The sequence below is a fragment of the Sprattus sprattus genome (assembly GCF_963457725.1).
Source record: "Sprattus sprattus genome assembly, chromosome: 5".
NCBI lineage: Eukaryota > Metazoa > Chordata > Actinopteri > Clupeiformes > Clupeidae > Sprattus > Sprattus sprattus.
Window position 1 is genome coordinate 12,483,441 of NC_137924.1, and position 14,051 is coordinate 12,497,491.

Sequence of the window (14,051 nt, forward strand, 5' to 3'; positions counted from 1 at the left end):
TCATAGTTGACGTTTAAAATAGCGTTATGTTAACCCGTCAAAGCAATAAATCGCTTGCGGCCCATTATTATGTTTAGGGGAAATTCTTCATATCCTTAGGGGCAGGGATGTGTCCTGCAGCACTGGTCGGCAGGCGGGGGCAAATAGAAGGCGGTGGCTATCCGCACGAAATCACCGTGCTGGCTCCTCCTGATGTTGCATGCGCGCAAGTGCTGAGTGTCTCCCTCACGATGCAGCCGCCCTGAGAGCGCTACAAAAAAAGGAGAAAAAATAGTGTGTTAGTGTCACATGTCCAAAAGACGCAAAAAGGGATGGATATTGGCCTCTAATTTGTTTTGAGATTTTTGTCCTTTTTCCCCCGTTCTTTTCAATAGGGATGAAAGAAGCTGTTACACAACAAAATAACCAAATAACTGAACCATTTTTTTGCAGCAGAGACATCAGATAATAGAAAATGTAATTGTAAAACATCCTCCCAGGACATACATCTCCGAAATCCTCATTGTGTTTCCGGAATATGAAAAGAAAGATGCTCAATTATATATTAAATTACTTTATCTTGATGTGGCTGTACTGAGAACCACATTACAGTGGCACCAGAAGTCTACAATTGCCAGGGAAGTATTGTACCTACCTATTAATGTGCCTAAAACCATCATTATCACTATCCACCATCACTATCGTGCCATATTGGTACAGTAACCATGGGGCTTCCCTTACTCAGAAATCCAGTACAGCCCTCCATAATCCACCATGCTCTCCCTCCAGCTTGAGAATAAAAAGATCCGGAGAACATATACGTAGAGGTCTATTGTACATAGAGAACCTTGAGGTATTCATATGTGTCTGTGGATAAAGAATATATCCCTGATTCCAACCTCAATAAACAGATTTAACCTAGAAAATGTAACTCTATCAATCCTCTTTGACCCTACCGGCACAGAAGGCAGCTGCTTTTTTTCATTGGCCTGCTTGTTTTTCTTTTTCCTGGTACTGCCCATGTAAGTGCTATTTGAAGGGTACATGGTTTTGTGTTATTTCTGTTCAGATGTTGCAATCTGTTTTCGTGCAGCTCTTGGTTAGGGGTGTAAGGCAAAAGCAGAATCTGTTGAGTGAGTCAACTTCCCTCTTACGTGGTGGCAAATAGCCTTTACACTTACTTTAACACATCATTATGAACTGAGTTTGGGCTCACACCAGGGCCTAATAAAACCTTGGGCTGCGATATTATTCTATGAAATGGATTGCACATGTTTTGTGAGTTGAAAAGTCTATGTGGCCAATGATGGGGTTCATACTGAAACATGACTGAAATACAAAGCATTGAAAAGCAGGAGTTAGTCCATATTACCACATGCATGCTGTAGAACACTTCCCAGTCACACTGGATCATGTGCAGCTTAGAGAAATTTTGCAATTGAATTATGAAACAACATCCATCCAAAATGCATATGAAGACTCCAGCCCCATCATACCAACATGTGTTTTGAAGGATTTGAGCAGGAAACAGCAGATGTCAGAGGTCATTCATCAAACTCACCAGGGCTTTTCCTCTCCCTTTGCCTCTATCTCCCTCCCTGTGTGTGTGCACATACGTATCACTGAGATACACATGCTGGTAGACATTGAAGCAAAAAAAATGGGCTTACACAAGGGGCTGGTTTTTAAACAGATTCCTCATCAATTGAAAATAAAATGGTGACAAGAATCTCCAAAGTGTAAGTGTGGAGTGCTCAAATCTCTTTGGTCAAATCACAGCACCCTTCATTATGGCCCAAGAGGAAGCTGCTTTGTAAACACACGTCCAGACCAACATCTTAACATCCTCCAGAAGTTCTCAAACACATTGTGTGCAGGGTACATTCTGCACTACAGGAGGGGAGAACACAGGGGAGATGAGTGCATGTTAATACAGCCTGAGGAATTTACTTGACGTAGTTCATCATGACACTGGAACATATTATAATTCATTGTTGAGAAATTCATTGGAGCGCAGTGACAAAACTCATGACATTACAGCTCAGTGGTGAGGCTCAGCTGGCTTTGATCATGCACATTGGTCCACCCAGAACACGGAGCAGATCGGTTCCAGCAGATAGCCAATGGACAGGGACCAATTCCTTATATCTCCAGTCGTCTGTGCTTGTGAATACTCCTTGCTTATCTGATAAAAAAAGGGTAGTCTGTCCGAATACTGGGTCAAGGCAATTCCTGGTGTTTATCTGAAGAACTATGTGTTTTTCCCATTTCCCTCAGATTTGTTTCCAGTTTATGGAAACAATAACAACAGCTTGTTTCAATGTCTCTGCTAGTGCAATCCAGCAAATTTAAGGCATTTCCTGTATGCCTAGCATTGATGTTAACTTTCTACAGTTGTTTTACATACGCTGGGTCTATATCATATAAACCACATCATGAAAGTATTTATTCATTTGGCTTGTCCTTATTTTAATGGAATTAATCTGTCTGTGAAGGCCTATACAACTGGCCCTTGCAAAGAAGAAAAACTGCTTTAACAAATAGCTTTTACATTTCACTTTACCTTTATGCCACAAATCTTCAGCTACCAATTTTATATTCTAAAAAAAAAAAAGTCAGTAGAAAGACTTAAATGGTTTCATAAAGTTTGGGGTATTTTTCATTCCACATCAGCTGTTCATTCAGCGGATGAGGCGGTCGGTACGCGCTATATCCAGGGTAAACTTTCTCCCATTGGCCAAAGTGTCAAGAAAGAGTCTGAGTTCGAAAAAAATGCGTTTGGGAATGCCCAGTAAGGCAAAACTATTATCTAAATGAATTTGTTCTCTTTCTAATCTACTTTCGATGGCAATGTTTACGCGTTGGACCGAACCAACCTGTTAGCACCACTTTTCTGGCCGCGTTGGTTGACTGCATTGTCTTTGCAGCAAAACTTGAACACGCCCCGGACCGCCAATCTATCGGATTTCACAGTATAAATGGCTCTAACGGACAGGGGACGGGTAAGAAGGCAACTATAAACCTCTGCCGACAATAGTGCGTGGTCGGGATCTAGTTTAACAACAGTGAGCAACAATAATTTAGAATATCTTCACCTCGAAACTAAGATTTTTCAAGACGACTTAAATCAAAACAAGCCTCTCCACCAACACTCGATTTAACCCCTGTTTGGATATTCTACTGGCAAGACTTGTTCGATTTCTTTGCGGATGCCGGACACAGACCTATGATACCGACAGATTCGACCTGAAAGGTAGGCTAGGACCCTGTAGTTTTTAGAATTTCCACTACAAGACATACATCGCAGCATCTCGTTCGTGCTCATGAGGATGTTGTAATAATGCTGGACAAAATTGAACGATATACTGGACTGCTAGGTCATAGTTTTATAGCACCAATTGCCAAGATGCCCTTGAAAATATTTTGTTTGTTGATCAATCAATTTAGAGGCGAAAACCAAACTCGAAAAATAACCCATCTGTTCCAGAGAATGCCATGCGAGGGCGCACATCTTTTCGTATCGATTATCCTGAATAACGGGTCGTAAATTCTGTCTGTGGCCTATTGCTATTTTCACCATGCAAATGTTCTATTTTAACGTTCTTTCTATGATAGTTTAGATTAGTTTAAACGTTATATTGTTTTTAAAGGGTCCTTAATGCATTTCATGCTGTCAAGCAGAAGTGAGTGATGTTTGTGATAACATAACAGGGTCAAGAGTGACGTAAGATGTGTTTCTAAGGGGCCAAAGGGTGCCCCTCACAAGATATGGACTACAGGATGTAGGCTACACAGTTGATTTAAGGAATAAACTACAGGATGTACACAGTTGATTTAAGGAGTGCTCATGGCCAATGACGGTTTAAGCTTACAAAAACTGGGGAAGACAAGCACCCTGGACGAGCATCTTAATATATTTTTTTATATTCCTCTCAATTAACATTTTTAAAAAGTAACTTGGAAGTTATATTAAAAGGAACAAGGTGAAATAATATTGACTTCCTGCTTTTTGACAGAAAGAAATCAAGAGAGAGCCACCAAGTAGGACAGGTAAAATAAAGCTTTAATCTTTCTTCATCAAACCTTTGTATTTCCACAGCAATGCGTTATTTGTACTGATAATTATATGACTTTTGAATATAATCTCATATTTCATATCATTTGTTTTGGTTACAGAACTCATACAATTTACCTTCACTGTGCAATGATGGAACAAGAGTATGAAAAGGACTATGACAACTACACATATGAATATATAGAGTATGGCGACTTCGAAGACTCCAAAGGAAGTTATACACAAAAAGAAACTTTGCATATAATTTCAGTGGTGATTTATAGTATTTCCTTTGTACTTGGTCTCTCTGGGAATGGAATTGTGATATGGGTGACAGGGGTCAAAACCAAGCGGACTGTGAATAGCCTGTGGCTCCTGAACCTGGCTGTGGCCGACTTTGTCTTTGTGCTCTTCTTGCCCTTCTCCATCGACTATGTGCTCCGAGATTTCCACTGGAATTTTGGACAGATCATGTGCAAGCTGAACTCCTTTGTGTCGATGATAAACATGTACGCCAGTGTGTTCTTTCTGATGATCCTCAGCATTGACCGCTACATCTCGCTGGTGCACCTAAGCTGGTCCCAGAACCACCGGACCATGACCCGAGCGTGGGGGCTGTGTGTGGGTGTGTGGCTGGCGTCGGCTCTCCTCAGCTGTCCAGCTCTGATATTCCGTGAGACTATGGAGTATCACAACAGAGTGGTGTGCTTCAACAACTTCCACGAGCAGAGCGGCCAAATCGCAGCTATGAGACACATCACACTGGTGGTGGTGCGCACCACGCTGGGTTTCATCCTCCCGTTCAGTGCCATCTGCGTCAGCGGCATTCTGCTCACCATCAAGGTCCGTAAGTCCAGAGCTGTCCACGTATCTCGTTTCTCTAAGACGGTGTCCGTGGTCATCCTGGTCTTCTTCTTGTGCTGGATGCCCTTCCACACATTCAGTCTCATGGAACTGTCCATGCACTCCTCTTTGGTGCTGCACACGGTGCTTAAGACCGGCTTCCCGTTGGCCACCAGCCTAGCTTTCTTTAACAGCTGTGTTAACCCCGTGCTCTATGTGCTTGTCAGTAAGAAGGTCAGAGTCCTGTTGAAACGCTCCTGCCTTGACATCACTAAGAACTCACTGCGAGAGCTCAGCCAGTCAATCACAGGGACGAAATCTGCTTCCCTGCCGCCCAATACCAACTGCACACCTGAGGAGGCCATTGCATCGTCAGTTGTATGATTTGAACGGCCTCCTACAAAAACTCAGTGTGGGGATTTTCAGCAGTCAGTTAGAGCCGTTACATGTCTGGGAGACTTTCCTGTTCCTCATAGACTTGTGCTTGTTTCTAAGGGTTTCACTCATATTTACGTTCTGTGGGATAGTGTGCCTGTGTTTACATTGCATAGAGTGCCAAGGTCTGATGACAACAAAATGCTCTGGGTGGAAAACCCGAGTAAGCCAGAAAGCAGCCTTGCCATAGCTTCATTTTGCAGACAGGAAAGAAACAGAAATAGATTTGAATTATTATTGGCCCAAAATCATCTGTAGTAGAAATAAGATTTATGCAAGAAAAGGACAACTACATAAAATATTAAGGGATTGCAATACATGTAACATACAATGTAACAGTAAAATGTCTTTGTGTTATTGTTAAAAAGCAGAGTTCTCATTGTTGTCATAATGTTTCTGTTTTTGTCATGAAATTATTCCACCAAATGTTAATATTTTACCCTGTTTTAGTTCACATAAGTGTCATTGGCACTCGTTATATGCCTTAATATACTGTACATTTTACTCTTATGTCGATCTTAACCATTTGAATGTATGTTTTCACAATTTATTGACCTATACCTTATCACTTTTGCACCAGATGTTGGTAAATAACTATAACTTTCCTAAACTGCAGATTTGTCCATGTCCTGGTAATATAATGTCTGTTATTTGATTAGATTTGGTTGAAATCATGCATTTGTGATTACAACCTATACCCACCTAGGTGTTATTATACCATAGTCCACCTTCTTCTGTCTGCCTTATAGAAGTCCTGGCTTGACATATATTTTGTTGTATTTCATCAGTTTGCCTGTATCTGTTTCAATAGTCCTCCCAACTGCAATGCCTTGTTGAACACTCTAGTAAGCTGCAATATTATTACATTTCTTTCTTACACAACAGTTGTTTGAGTGCAGTCTTTTTTTGATATAAAAATGCTAAATTACTCAGGATGGTTCACTCAAAGTTTATTTTTTGATTAAAATAGTTACTTGAAGAATGTCAGTCTGTTTCTTTTTGTATACTTCCCCTAATGGAATCCTGACCCTGTCTCTCAAAAAAGCTAAAAAAAAATCTATGTGACACGCTCCACTGGTGTTTAAATATATCTTTCTTTACTCTCAAATATGATGAGCCGTTTCACCGATCACTAGAACTTGTGTCTCTCCTCTCCCCTAAGCACTAACTTATGAAAACAATGTAATGTTATGTTGAATGAAAAGGCAGCTATTTCCTGTTATTTTTCAACAGCTGATAAACAGATGTTGGAACATGAAGTTAGAATCAGATGTTCCACATGCAAGGCCATGAAGACCCTATGCAGCCAACACTTAATGCATTAATTACCACATCTTTGTTGAGCAGGTAAAATATGCCAAGGAGCGTTCTTGGCTCGGTAATAAAACATCAATTGACACGGTTTAAAATTGAACTAGTTGAATTTTACAAGATATATTAAGTCGACGTTTGTTATTATGGTGAAGTTTTATTCCAAATGGTCTGGAAATCACACTGGAATCGTGGGCTAATTACCAGGCATACATGAACACCTTGTGCCATCCTAAATGATATTTTATTATATGTGTATTATTCACATAGCCTATGTGTTCCGTCAGCAGGACTGAATAACATCCCGTCTCATGATGCATAGTTCTCGAACTATTATAACGATCATGTTATTAGTGTATCCTAATGTATTATTTAAGGTTTTTAAGTCAGGTCACAGCTGGATGAGTCATCAAAAAGATATTTGTTTATGTTTGTCCCCCTGCAGCTTAACGTCAATGATGCTTTCACCCCAATGTCCACTTCCAAAACATTTAGTGTGGTTAGGGATAGTGTCTCCACTCTGAACATCATCACTTCAGCTGGTACGTCATACATCCGCTGAGTTCGGGTAATCGGTCTATCTTTGAATCAGAGGTTGGTAGTCAAAATTAAGAATTGAAGTTTATTTCAATCTTATGCAATGGCGCGTCTAACATCTCTTGGATAGGGGTGTGCAGCGCAGATAATCCTCTTATTTCACCGTTAAGACAGGAAACGGCTCACCGGAGCCAAGTGCTGTTTCACCAAACTGCGACATAGCGTTCACACCTATTTATATTGTGGGAATACAAGTACACATTCCTAAGCAGTCTTCGGGAGCAGTAATCACACATCTCTCTTTATTTAAGAGACGACAACAAGGTAACTTGGCATGGAACTATAGGCAATTAACATAGGCTAATAAACTTTATACGTAGAGGTACATAGTGACGTTGTTTTTATTGAATGTGCGCTGACATTTTTCCAGCGTCATGCTACGTTTGCCTGTTGTGAAGCGCGCGCTCTCTGGGGTGGCACAGGCCAGTGCCAACCATGGTAAGTAGAGTAGATTCAGTTCTTCTCTGCAGATGTGGGCTCAACTCTGAGTATGTATGGACATGGGTGTGCTTTGTCGACCTTTGGAGATTTGGTCATACTAACTGTTACTGAATTTGTGCTTGTGCCCATGTTTCCTTACCATAGGATTAGCTGCAGGATTAGTTGTCACAGCCTAAATGGGAATACGTGCCAGGCAATGCCCAAGATGGAGATGTTAAATCTCCCTAAAGTAAAGAAATGATGGAGGAAATAGACAGAGGATATGCTATTTAGGGTGAGAAACTGGCCAAGGAAAATGTGCATGATCTGTGATTAAAGGTTAATTTGGCCTTTTCAGTTCGCACAGCTGCTACAGCAACTGCCCCTGCCAGTAACCTTATTGAGGTGTTTGTTGATGGAAAACCTCTAATGGTTGAACAAGGAACAACAGTACTACAGGTAATACTGGAGAGACATGGTTCATTTTATACTTTGACATTTTATAATTTGAAAAGCCTATTGTAAACACAGAGCCTATAATTATACAGTATTTGAGGGTCATTCAAACTTGAGTTTAAGTTTATAAATTCTTCTTTATAATTGATCAGGCTTGTGAGAAAGTTGGGATGCAGATACCTCGATTTTGCTATCACGAGCGTCTGTCTGTTGCTGGGAACTGCCGAATGTGCCTGGTGGAAATTGAGAATTCACCTAAAGTATGTATTACTACATGTACATTCACATTACAGTTCATGTGCACTCTTTCTGTCTATTTGTGTATTTTTTTGTCATTCATTCATTTGAGTAGATTAAGGTTTAAAGTGCAACTCACTATGTTACAGCCAGTGGCAGCATGCGCCATGCCAGTCATGAAGGGCTGGAATATTATGACCAGCTCAGAGAAAACAAGGAAAGCTAGGTAGGCATCTGAATCAACCCTGTGCTTCAACTAATTATGATAAAGTGAAACCTAATGCTATTTGGAAAAAGATGTAAAAAAAAAAAAATGTAAAATGTTTGAAAAAACCTGTAGAACACAGTGAGTTAACACCCTTAACTAAGCATGCCTAAGTAAGCATCACTCTCATTGCATCTCTTTAAAGGTATTGTATTTTTTGTTGTCTGATTCAATTCTGAGGGGAACTGAGCATTGCAGTATTTCTTTGTGCATTCTCTATGTGTTCTCGGCCTGTTACATGTATTTAAAAAGAACAAATGTCATGGTCATACAAATGTCCAGTATACAACATATCAGCCACCATTTAACTGATTGTTCAATTTGGTCAACAGAGAAGGTGTTATGGAGTTTCTCTTAGCCAACCACCCTCTGGACTGCCCCATCTGTGATCAAGGAGGAGAGTGTGATCTGCAGGTAAACAGAAACATTAAAGTACACCCTTAGTTATCCTATGTTCTTCTTAATCCTTACTGCCACACATTGAAGAACTTAACAGCTGAAGAAATGCACTATCGATTTTACCATCCACAAGTCCCCCAAGCATGCACACATGCTGTTTTTGGTTGTGCTTAATTGACTCCATCTTGAAGCGATTGGCTAGATTTTCTTTGTAATTTACTTTTGTTCTTTGTGATTGAGGTGTAGTATAGCTGCAGGGCATAAGGAGGGTATAGACACTGTTCATCATCATTTTCCTTATGTGATATATTATACTATCACTTATTGCATGGATTATGTTTAATGTTTTGACTGTCTCCTTTCGCTCTCCAGGATCAATCCATGATGTTTGGTAGTGACAGAAGCCGCTTCACAGAGGGAAAGCGAGCTGTCGAGGATAAGAACATCGGTCCACTCATAAAGACCATCATGACACGTTGTATTCAATGCACCAGATGTGTGAGGTAAAAAAATGGACTATCAATATCCATTTTATTAAAATACTTGGTTGTATATAATTTTAATTTAATACATTATTGAATGTAAAAGTAACTTCAGGCCTATCTAAGAGGTTGTTGGCTATGAAGGAATGAAGGAATGCACACCTTCAGATCAAAGTTAACCATTACCTTTCAGGTTTGCCAGTGAAATAGCTGGTGTAGAGGACCTTGGCACTACAGGAAGAGGCAATGCGATGGAGATAGGAACCTACGTGGAGAAAATGTTCATGTCCGAGCTCTCTGGCAATGTCATTGACATTTGTCCAGTAGGTGCTCTGACATCCAAACCATATGCCTTCACCTCTCGACCCTGGGAAACAAGGTATCTGTGAATGCCATTTGTGTTATTATTTTATATGGTAAATGGCTTTAAAATGTTGTTTAAAGGAGGTGTGTGTTAGAGTGCAGGCCCCAATTAAGGATGTATTTTCGTTTAAACGCAGAAAAACCGAATCCATTGATGTATTAGATGCTGTTGGCAGTAACATTGTTCTGAGCACAAGAGGAGGGGAGATCATGAGAGTCCTACCAAGGCTTCATGAGGACATCAACGAGGAATGGATCTCTGATAAGACCAGGTAAGATTAAGATCGTTATGTTTCCACACCAACAGCGGACAAGTAAATCCTGTGTGCTTTCAACCAAAAGCTTTATACATTTTGTATCTTACTCCAGGTTTGCATATGATGGTTTGAAAAGGCAGAGACTTACACAACCCATGGTGAAGGATGCGTCGGGACAGCTTGTAACCACTTCATGGGAAGATGCTTTGACCAAAGTGGCAGGAATTGTATGTGGCAGGAATCACTTTTTGAAGAAGATATATTCTCTATGTGAAGTTTAGATCTGAGCAGGAAATTAACCCTTTTTGAATACTGCAGCTACAAGGATCTAACGGCAATAAAACGGCTGGTGTTGCTGGTGGGATGGTGGACGCCGAGGCTCTGGTCGCTCTGAAGGACCTCCTCAATCGTCTCAACAGTGAGAACCTGTGCACTGAAGAAATCTTCCCCATGGCTGGAGCTGGGTGAGATGAGACAGAAAGCAATAGTTTAAATGGACAGGTTAGGATTAAATCAGGACTGCAAAGGAGTGGGAGTTTTTTAAACATTGTTGTGTTATCATTTCCATCCCACAGAACGGATTTGCGTTCAAACTACTTGTTGAACACTGGCATCAGTGGGATTGAAGAGGCTGACCTGGTTCTCTTGGTTGGCACCAACCCACGCTACGAAGCTCCTCTCTTCAATGCTCGCATCAGAAAGGGGTGAAAAAAAAGTGTAGAGTGTAGTGAATCACAACTGTCCTGATTTACAAAATGTTCACTAATCTCTTAAGGGATAAATTATGCTGCCTGACTTTTGCCTGCATTACCAAGAGTGTTTTACTGCGTTGTGGTTATTATTTCATGAACTGATGTCAACCCCACAGCTGGCTTCACAATGAACTTCAGGTTGCACTAGTGGGGCGAGAAGTGGACTTGAGCTACACATACAACCATCTTGGAGAATCCACCAAGGTGCTGCAAGATATAGCAGCTGGGAAGCACCCCTTCAGTAAGGTATATCTAGATTATTTCCTCCTTCATGCGAAAGTTGGCTGGTTCTGCTGCCCAAGAACCATACGGTTTCCTAGGTTTTCCTTACAGGTAATGGGATACATTATCACTTTCCATCCAGGTTCTTGCCCAGGCAAAGCGTCCAGTTGTGGTGGTTGGCAGTGCTGCCCTACAGAGAGAGGATGGTGCGGGTTTACATGCAGCTGTGTCCACAATTGCTCAGAATGCCCGAGTGACTAGTGGTGTAGAGGATAACTGGAAAGTCTTGAATGTACTTCACAGGTAAGCATTTTGAGCCATTTAAACGAATGCTCAACAAAACAGCATTTCGGGGTTAATGCTGGGATTCTAGATTAATGCGTTGTCATTATACTGTGTCAGTATTACAGCGAAAAACTGATATTAAAATCAATACGTTTTCCGTAGGTATAGTGCCTGCTCCACTAGTTACTACAGTTAGCAGTAATTTTGACTAGTTTTTCAGGTAGTATAGTTTAACATCCACACTGATATGCACAATTGTTTTATTTAATATTTTAATTTTTAAGGTAAATATTATATGTTAATGTCTTAAGCTATACTAATACTACTATACATCTTAATTGAACCCCCAAATGTCCATATTTTTTTAGGTTTGGTGTTTTGGTGTATAGGCAATAGAATAATTATCTTACAGGATTATCAAACCTGTGTCAAAGTGGGTCTCTTATTTTCTGACTGAACAGAGTGGCAAGTCAAGTGGCTGCACTTGATCTAGGTTATAAGCCAGGAGTAGAGGCTATCAGGCAGGATCCACCCAAAGTTTTATTTCTGCTTGGGGCTGATGCTGGCTGTATAACAAGACAAGACTTACCAAAGGACTGTTTTGTTATCTATCAGGGTAAGTATACAAATTCCATAATCAGTGTGATAGCATTTATCTTTGTATAAGAATGTGGGTATTCTTACAAAAAGTACTGCTTACAGCATCTTAAGACAAGAACAGGAGTAGATGATAACAGCATACAGTAAATTGGTTTATAATTTTTTTTATATATATAATAACTGAACTATATTTCCATAATTTTCCAAATATTCCATTATCAAAATATGTATTCATTAATGGAAGTAAACAACTTGTTATAAACACTTTGTGGTTCACATATGTGTTTATCTGTCTTTGCTTATTGTCTTGCCTAGTCAAATTGTAACAGAACTTTGTGTTCATCTGAAACAGGGCATCATGGTGACGTGGGAGCAATTATGGCCGACGTGATACTTCCAGGGGCAGCATACACAGAAAAGTGTGGTACCTACGTTAACACTGAAGGTAGAGCACAGCAGACTCATGTGGCTGTTACAGCTCCTGGGATTGCAAGGGAGGATTGGAGAATTATCCGGGCCATCTCAGAGGTGAGGCCTTGTACCTGATGAAGGAAGAATGTCAATGCATTATTCCTGATTCATTTCAGAGCTTAGTTTTTTCCCCTCCCTGTAACAAATAGCTGGCAGGTGCGACCCTGCCATATGATACACTAGATGAGGTGCGTGACAGACTGGCTGAAGTGGCACCAAACTTGGTGCGATATGATGATGTGGAAGAAGCAAACTATTTCAAACAAGCCATTGCACTTTCTAAGGTACTATTATCTCTTGTAATGATATATACCTTAAAGTAAGCTTCATCAAATAAGAGCAGCCTCAGACATTGAATAGTCACAGTCAAACATACAAACTTCTTGGTTGCATTCTTGCTGATTACACTTCCTTGGTATCGTTCATGTATGTTCTCTGTTTCCCCCTTTCTCTGTCTGTCAGACCATGAATCAGACCCTGCTCACAGACCCCTTGGTTCCTCCTTTACTCACAGTAAGGGATTTCTACATGACAGGTTTGTTTGTGTTCTGTATACAACCTTCTGTTGTTGTTTGTTTTGTCAGTGAATGAGAGTGCCCTGAGGTCTGTTTGTCATCCTCAGATTCCATCAGCAGAGCTTCTCAAACAATGGCCAAATGTCTGAAGGCTGTGACAGAGGGAGCAGAAGCAGTGGAGGAACCACCCAATATATGTTAACGTGTTCTCTGCATTTCAGTTTAATCTTAAGGCCTCAATATACTTCTGCAATATACTTCTACTTCCTATACGATACAGCACAATTTCACAAGGACACACTATACCTACAGAGTTATGTAGACACATGTTCACATATTCAAATAGCTCCAGTGGAATTATCTAAACTGATCACTTATAGTCTGCTTGTTGTACAGCACAAAAATGTAAAAAGTGAACTCAATATCGTATTTTAAATAGTTTTGTCAACTTTAAATGTAATAATAAATTATATTATACTAATCACTTTAGTATTTTTGTTTTGTGAATGTAATAGAAAAATGATTTAGGTTAGATTATATTGTCACTCATTTAGGCAGAGCACAAATGTACCAGTAGCCTGCTGGCAGTCTAAGACAGTCTAAAACAGGTAAAAGTTTCTACCGTTATTATAAAAGTATCCATGATGATTTGTGTGTAGGTTTTTTTATTTGTATCTTCTCCTCAATTAATCAAAAGGCACTGCAATTGTCATATCTTCTTGTTGATGGAGTGTAAGTTGAAACTGCAAATATGATTCCCTTCATGCGCATATCATCCTATGTCATACCTCACTGTTGATGGACAGGGTGAAATCAACAGTTGTACGGTGGAAAGACCGGTTTTATACAATGAGGGTTGGTGGTGCAATAAGGCTTGATTCTCTCTCACATGCTGTGCTCCGCAACTTCAGACAGACTCAACAATGTAAAAATCAACACTCCAAATGTATCTGTATAGTTAAACTACTTAGAAGTCACATCTAATGTCGGTTTCACTGTAACATAGGCTTGAATTTCCAATATGGTAGATGAAGTTGTTGTTTAGCAGTAGGCTGTTGTCATGTCCCCGCAGTGCCGATAGTGGTGCTGTGAGGAGACTCCACCGTGG

The 14,051-nt window shown here is 40.3% G+C and overlaps 2 protein-coding genes across 2 annotated transcripts; both read left to right on the forward strand.

Annotated features, from left to right (window-relative positions):
* Window positions 1–3,107: 3,107 nt before the first annotated feature.
* On the forward strand, window positions 3,108–6,114 carry cmklr2 (chemerin chemokine-like receptor 2). Its single transcript, XM_080840020.1, has 3 exons — window positions 3,108–3,232; window positions 3,996–4,029; window positions 4,156–6,114. Exon 3 carries the CDS (start codon window positions 4,184–4,186, stop codon window positions 5,258–5,260), a length of 1,077 nt encoding a protein of 358 aa, XP_080696146.1. The 5' UTR covers window positions 3,108–3,232; window positions 3,996–4,029; window positions 4,156–4,183; the 3' UTR covers window positions 5,261–6,114.
* A 1,258-nt stretch (window positions 6,115–7,372) lies between these two features.
* LOC308365861 (NADH-ubiquinone oxidoreductase 75 kDa subunit, mitochondrial-like) lies at window positions 7,373–13,145 on the forward strand (the record flags this gene model as incomplete). Its single annotated transcript, XM_080839476.1, has 19 exons — window positions 7,373–7,483; window positions 7,590–7,657; window positions 7,998–8,098; window positions 8,248–8,355; window positions 8,482–8,558; window positions 8,930–9,011; window positions 9,369–9,499; window positions 9,672–9,857; window positions 9,979–10,113; window positions 10,211–10,325; window positions 10,417–10,562; window positions 10,674–10,802; window positions 10,967–11,096; window positions 11,215–11,375; window positions 11,819–11,973; window positions 12,310–12,485; window positions 12,578–12,712; window positions 12,891–12,963; window positions 13,051–13,145. The coding sequence occupies exons 2-19, from the start codon at window positions 7,594–7,596 to the stop codon at window positions 13,143–13,145; spliced, it is 2,199 nt and encodes a 732-aa protein (XP_080695602.1). The 5' UTR covers window positions 7,373–7,483; window positions 7,590–7,593.
* Window positions 13,146–14,051: the final 906 nt, after the last annotated feature.

Bases quoted from the DNA above. Each gene is read 5' to 3' on its own strand.
- cmklr2 (XM_080840020.1), top strand. From the start codon at position 4,184: ATGATGGAACAAGAGTATGAAAAGGACTATGACAACTACACATATGAA.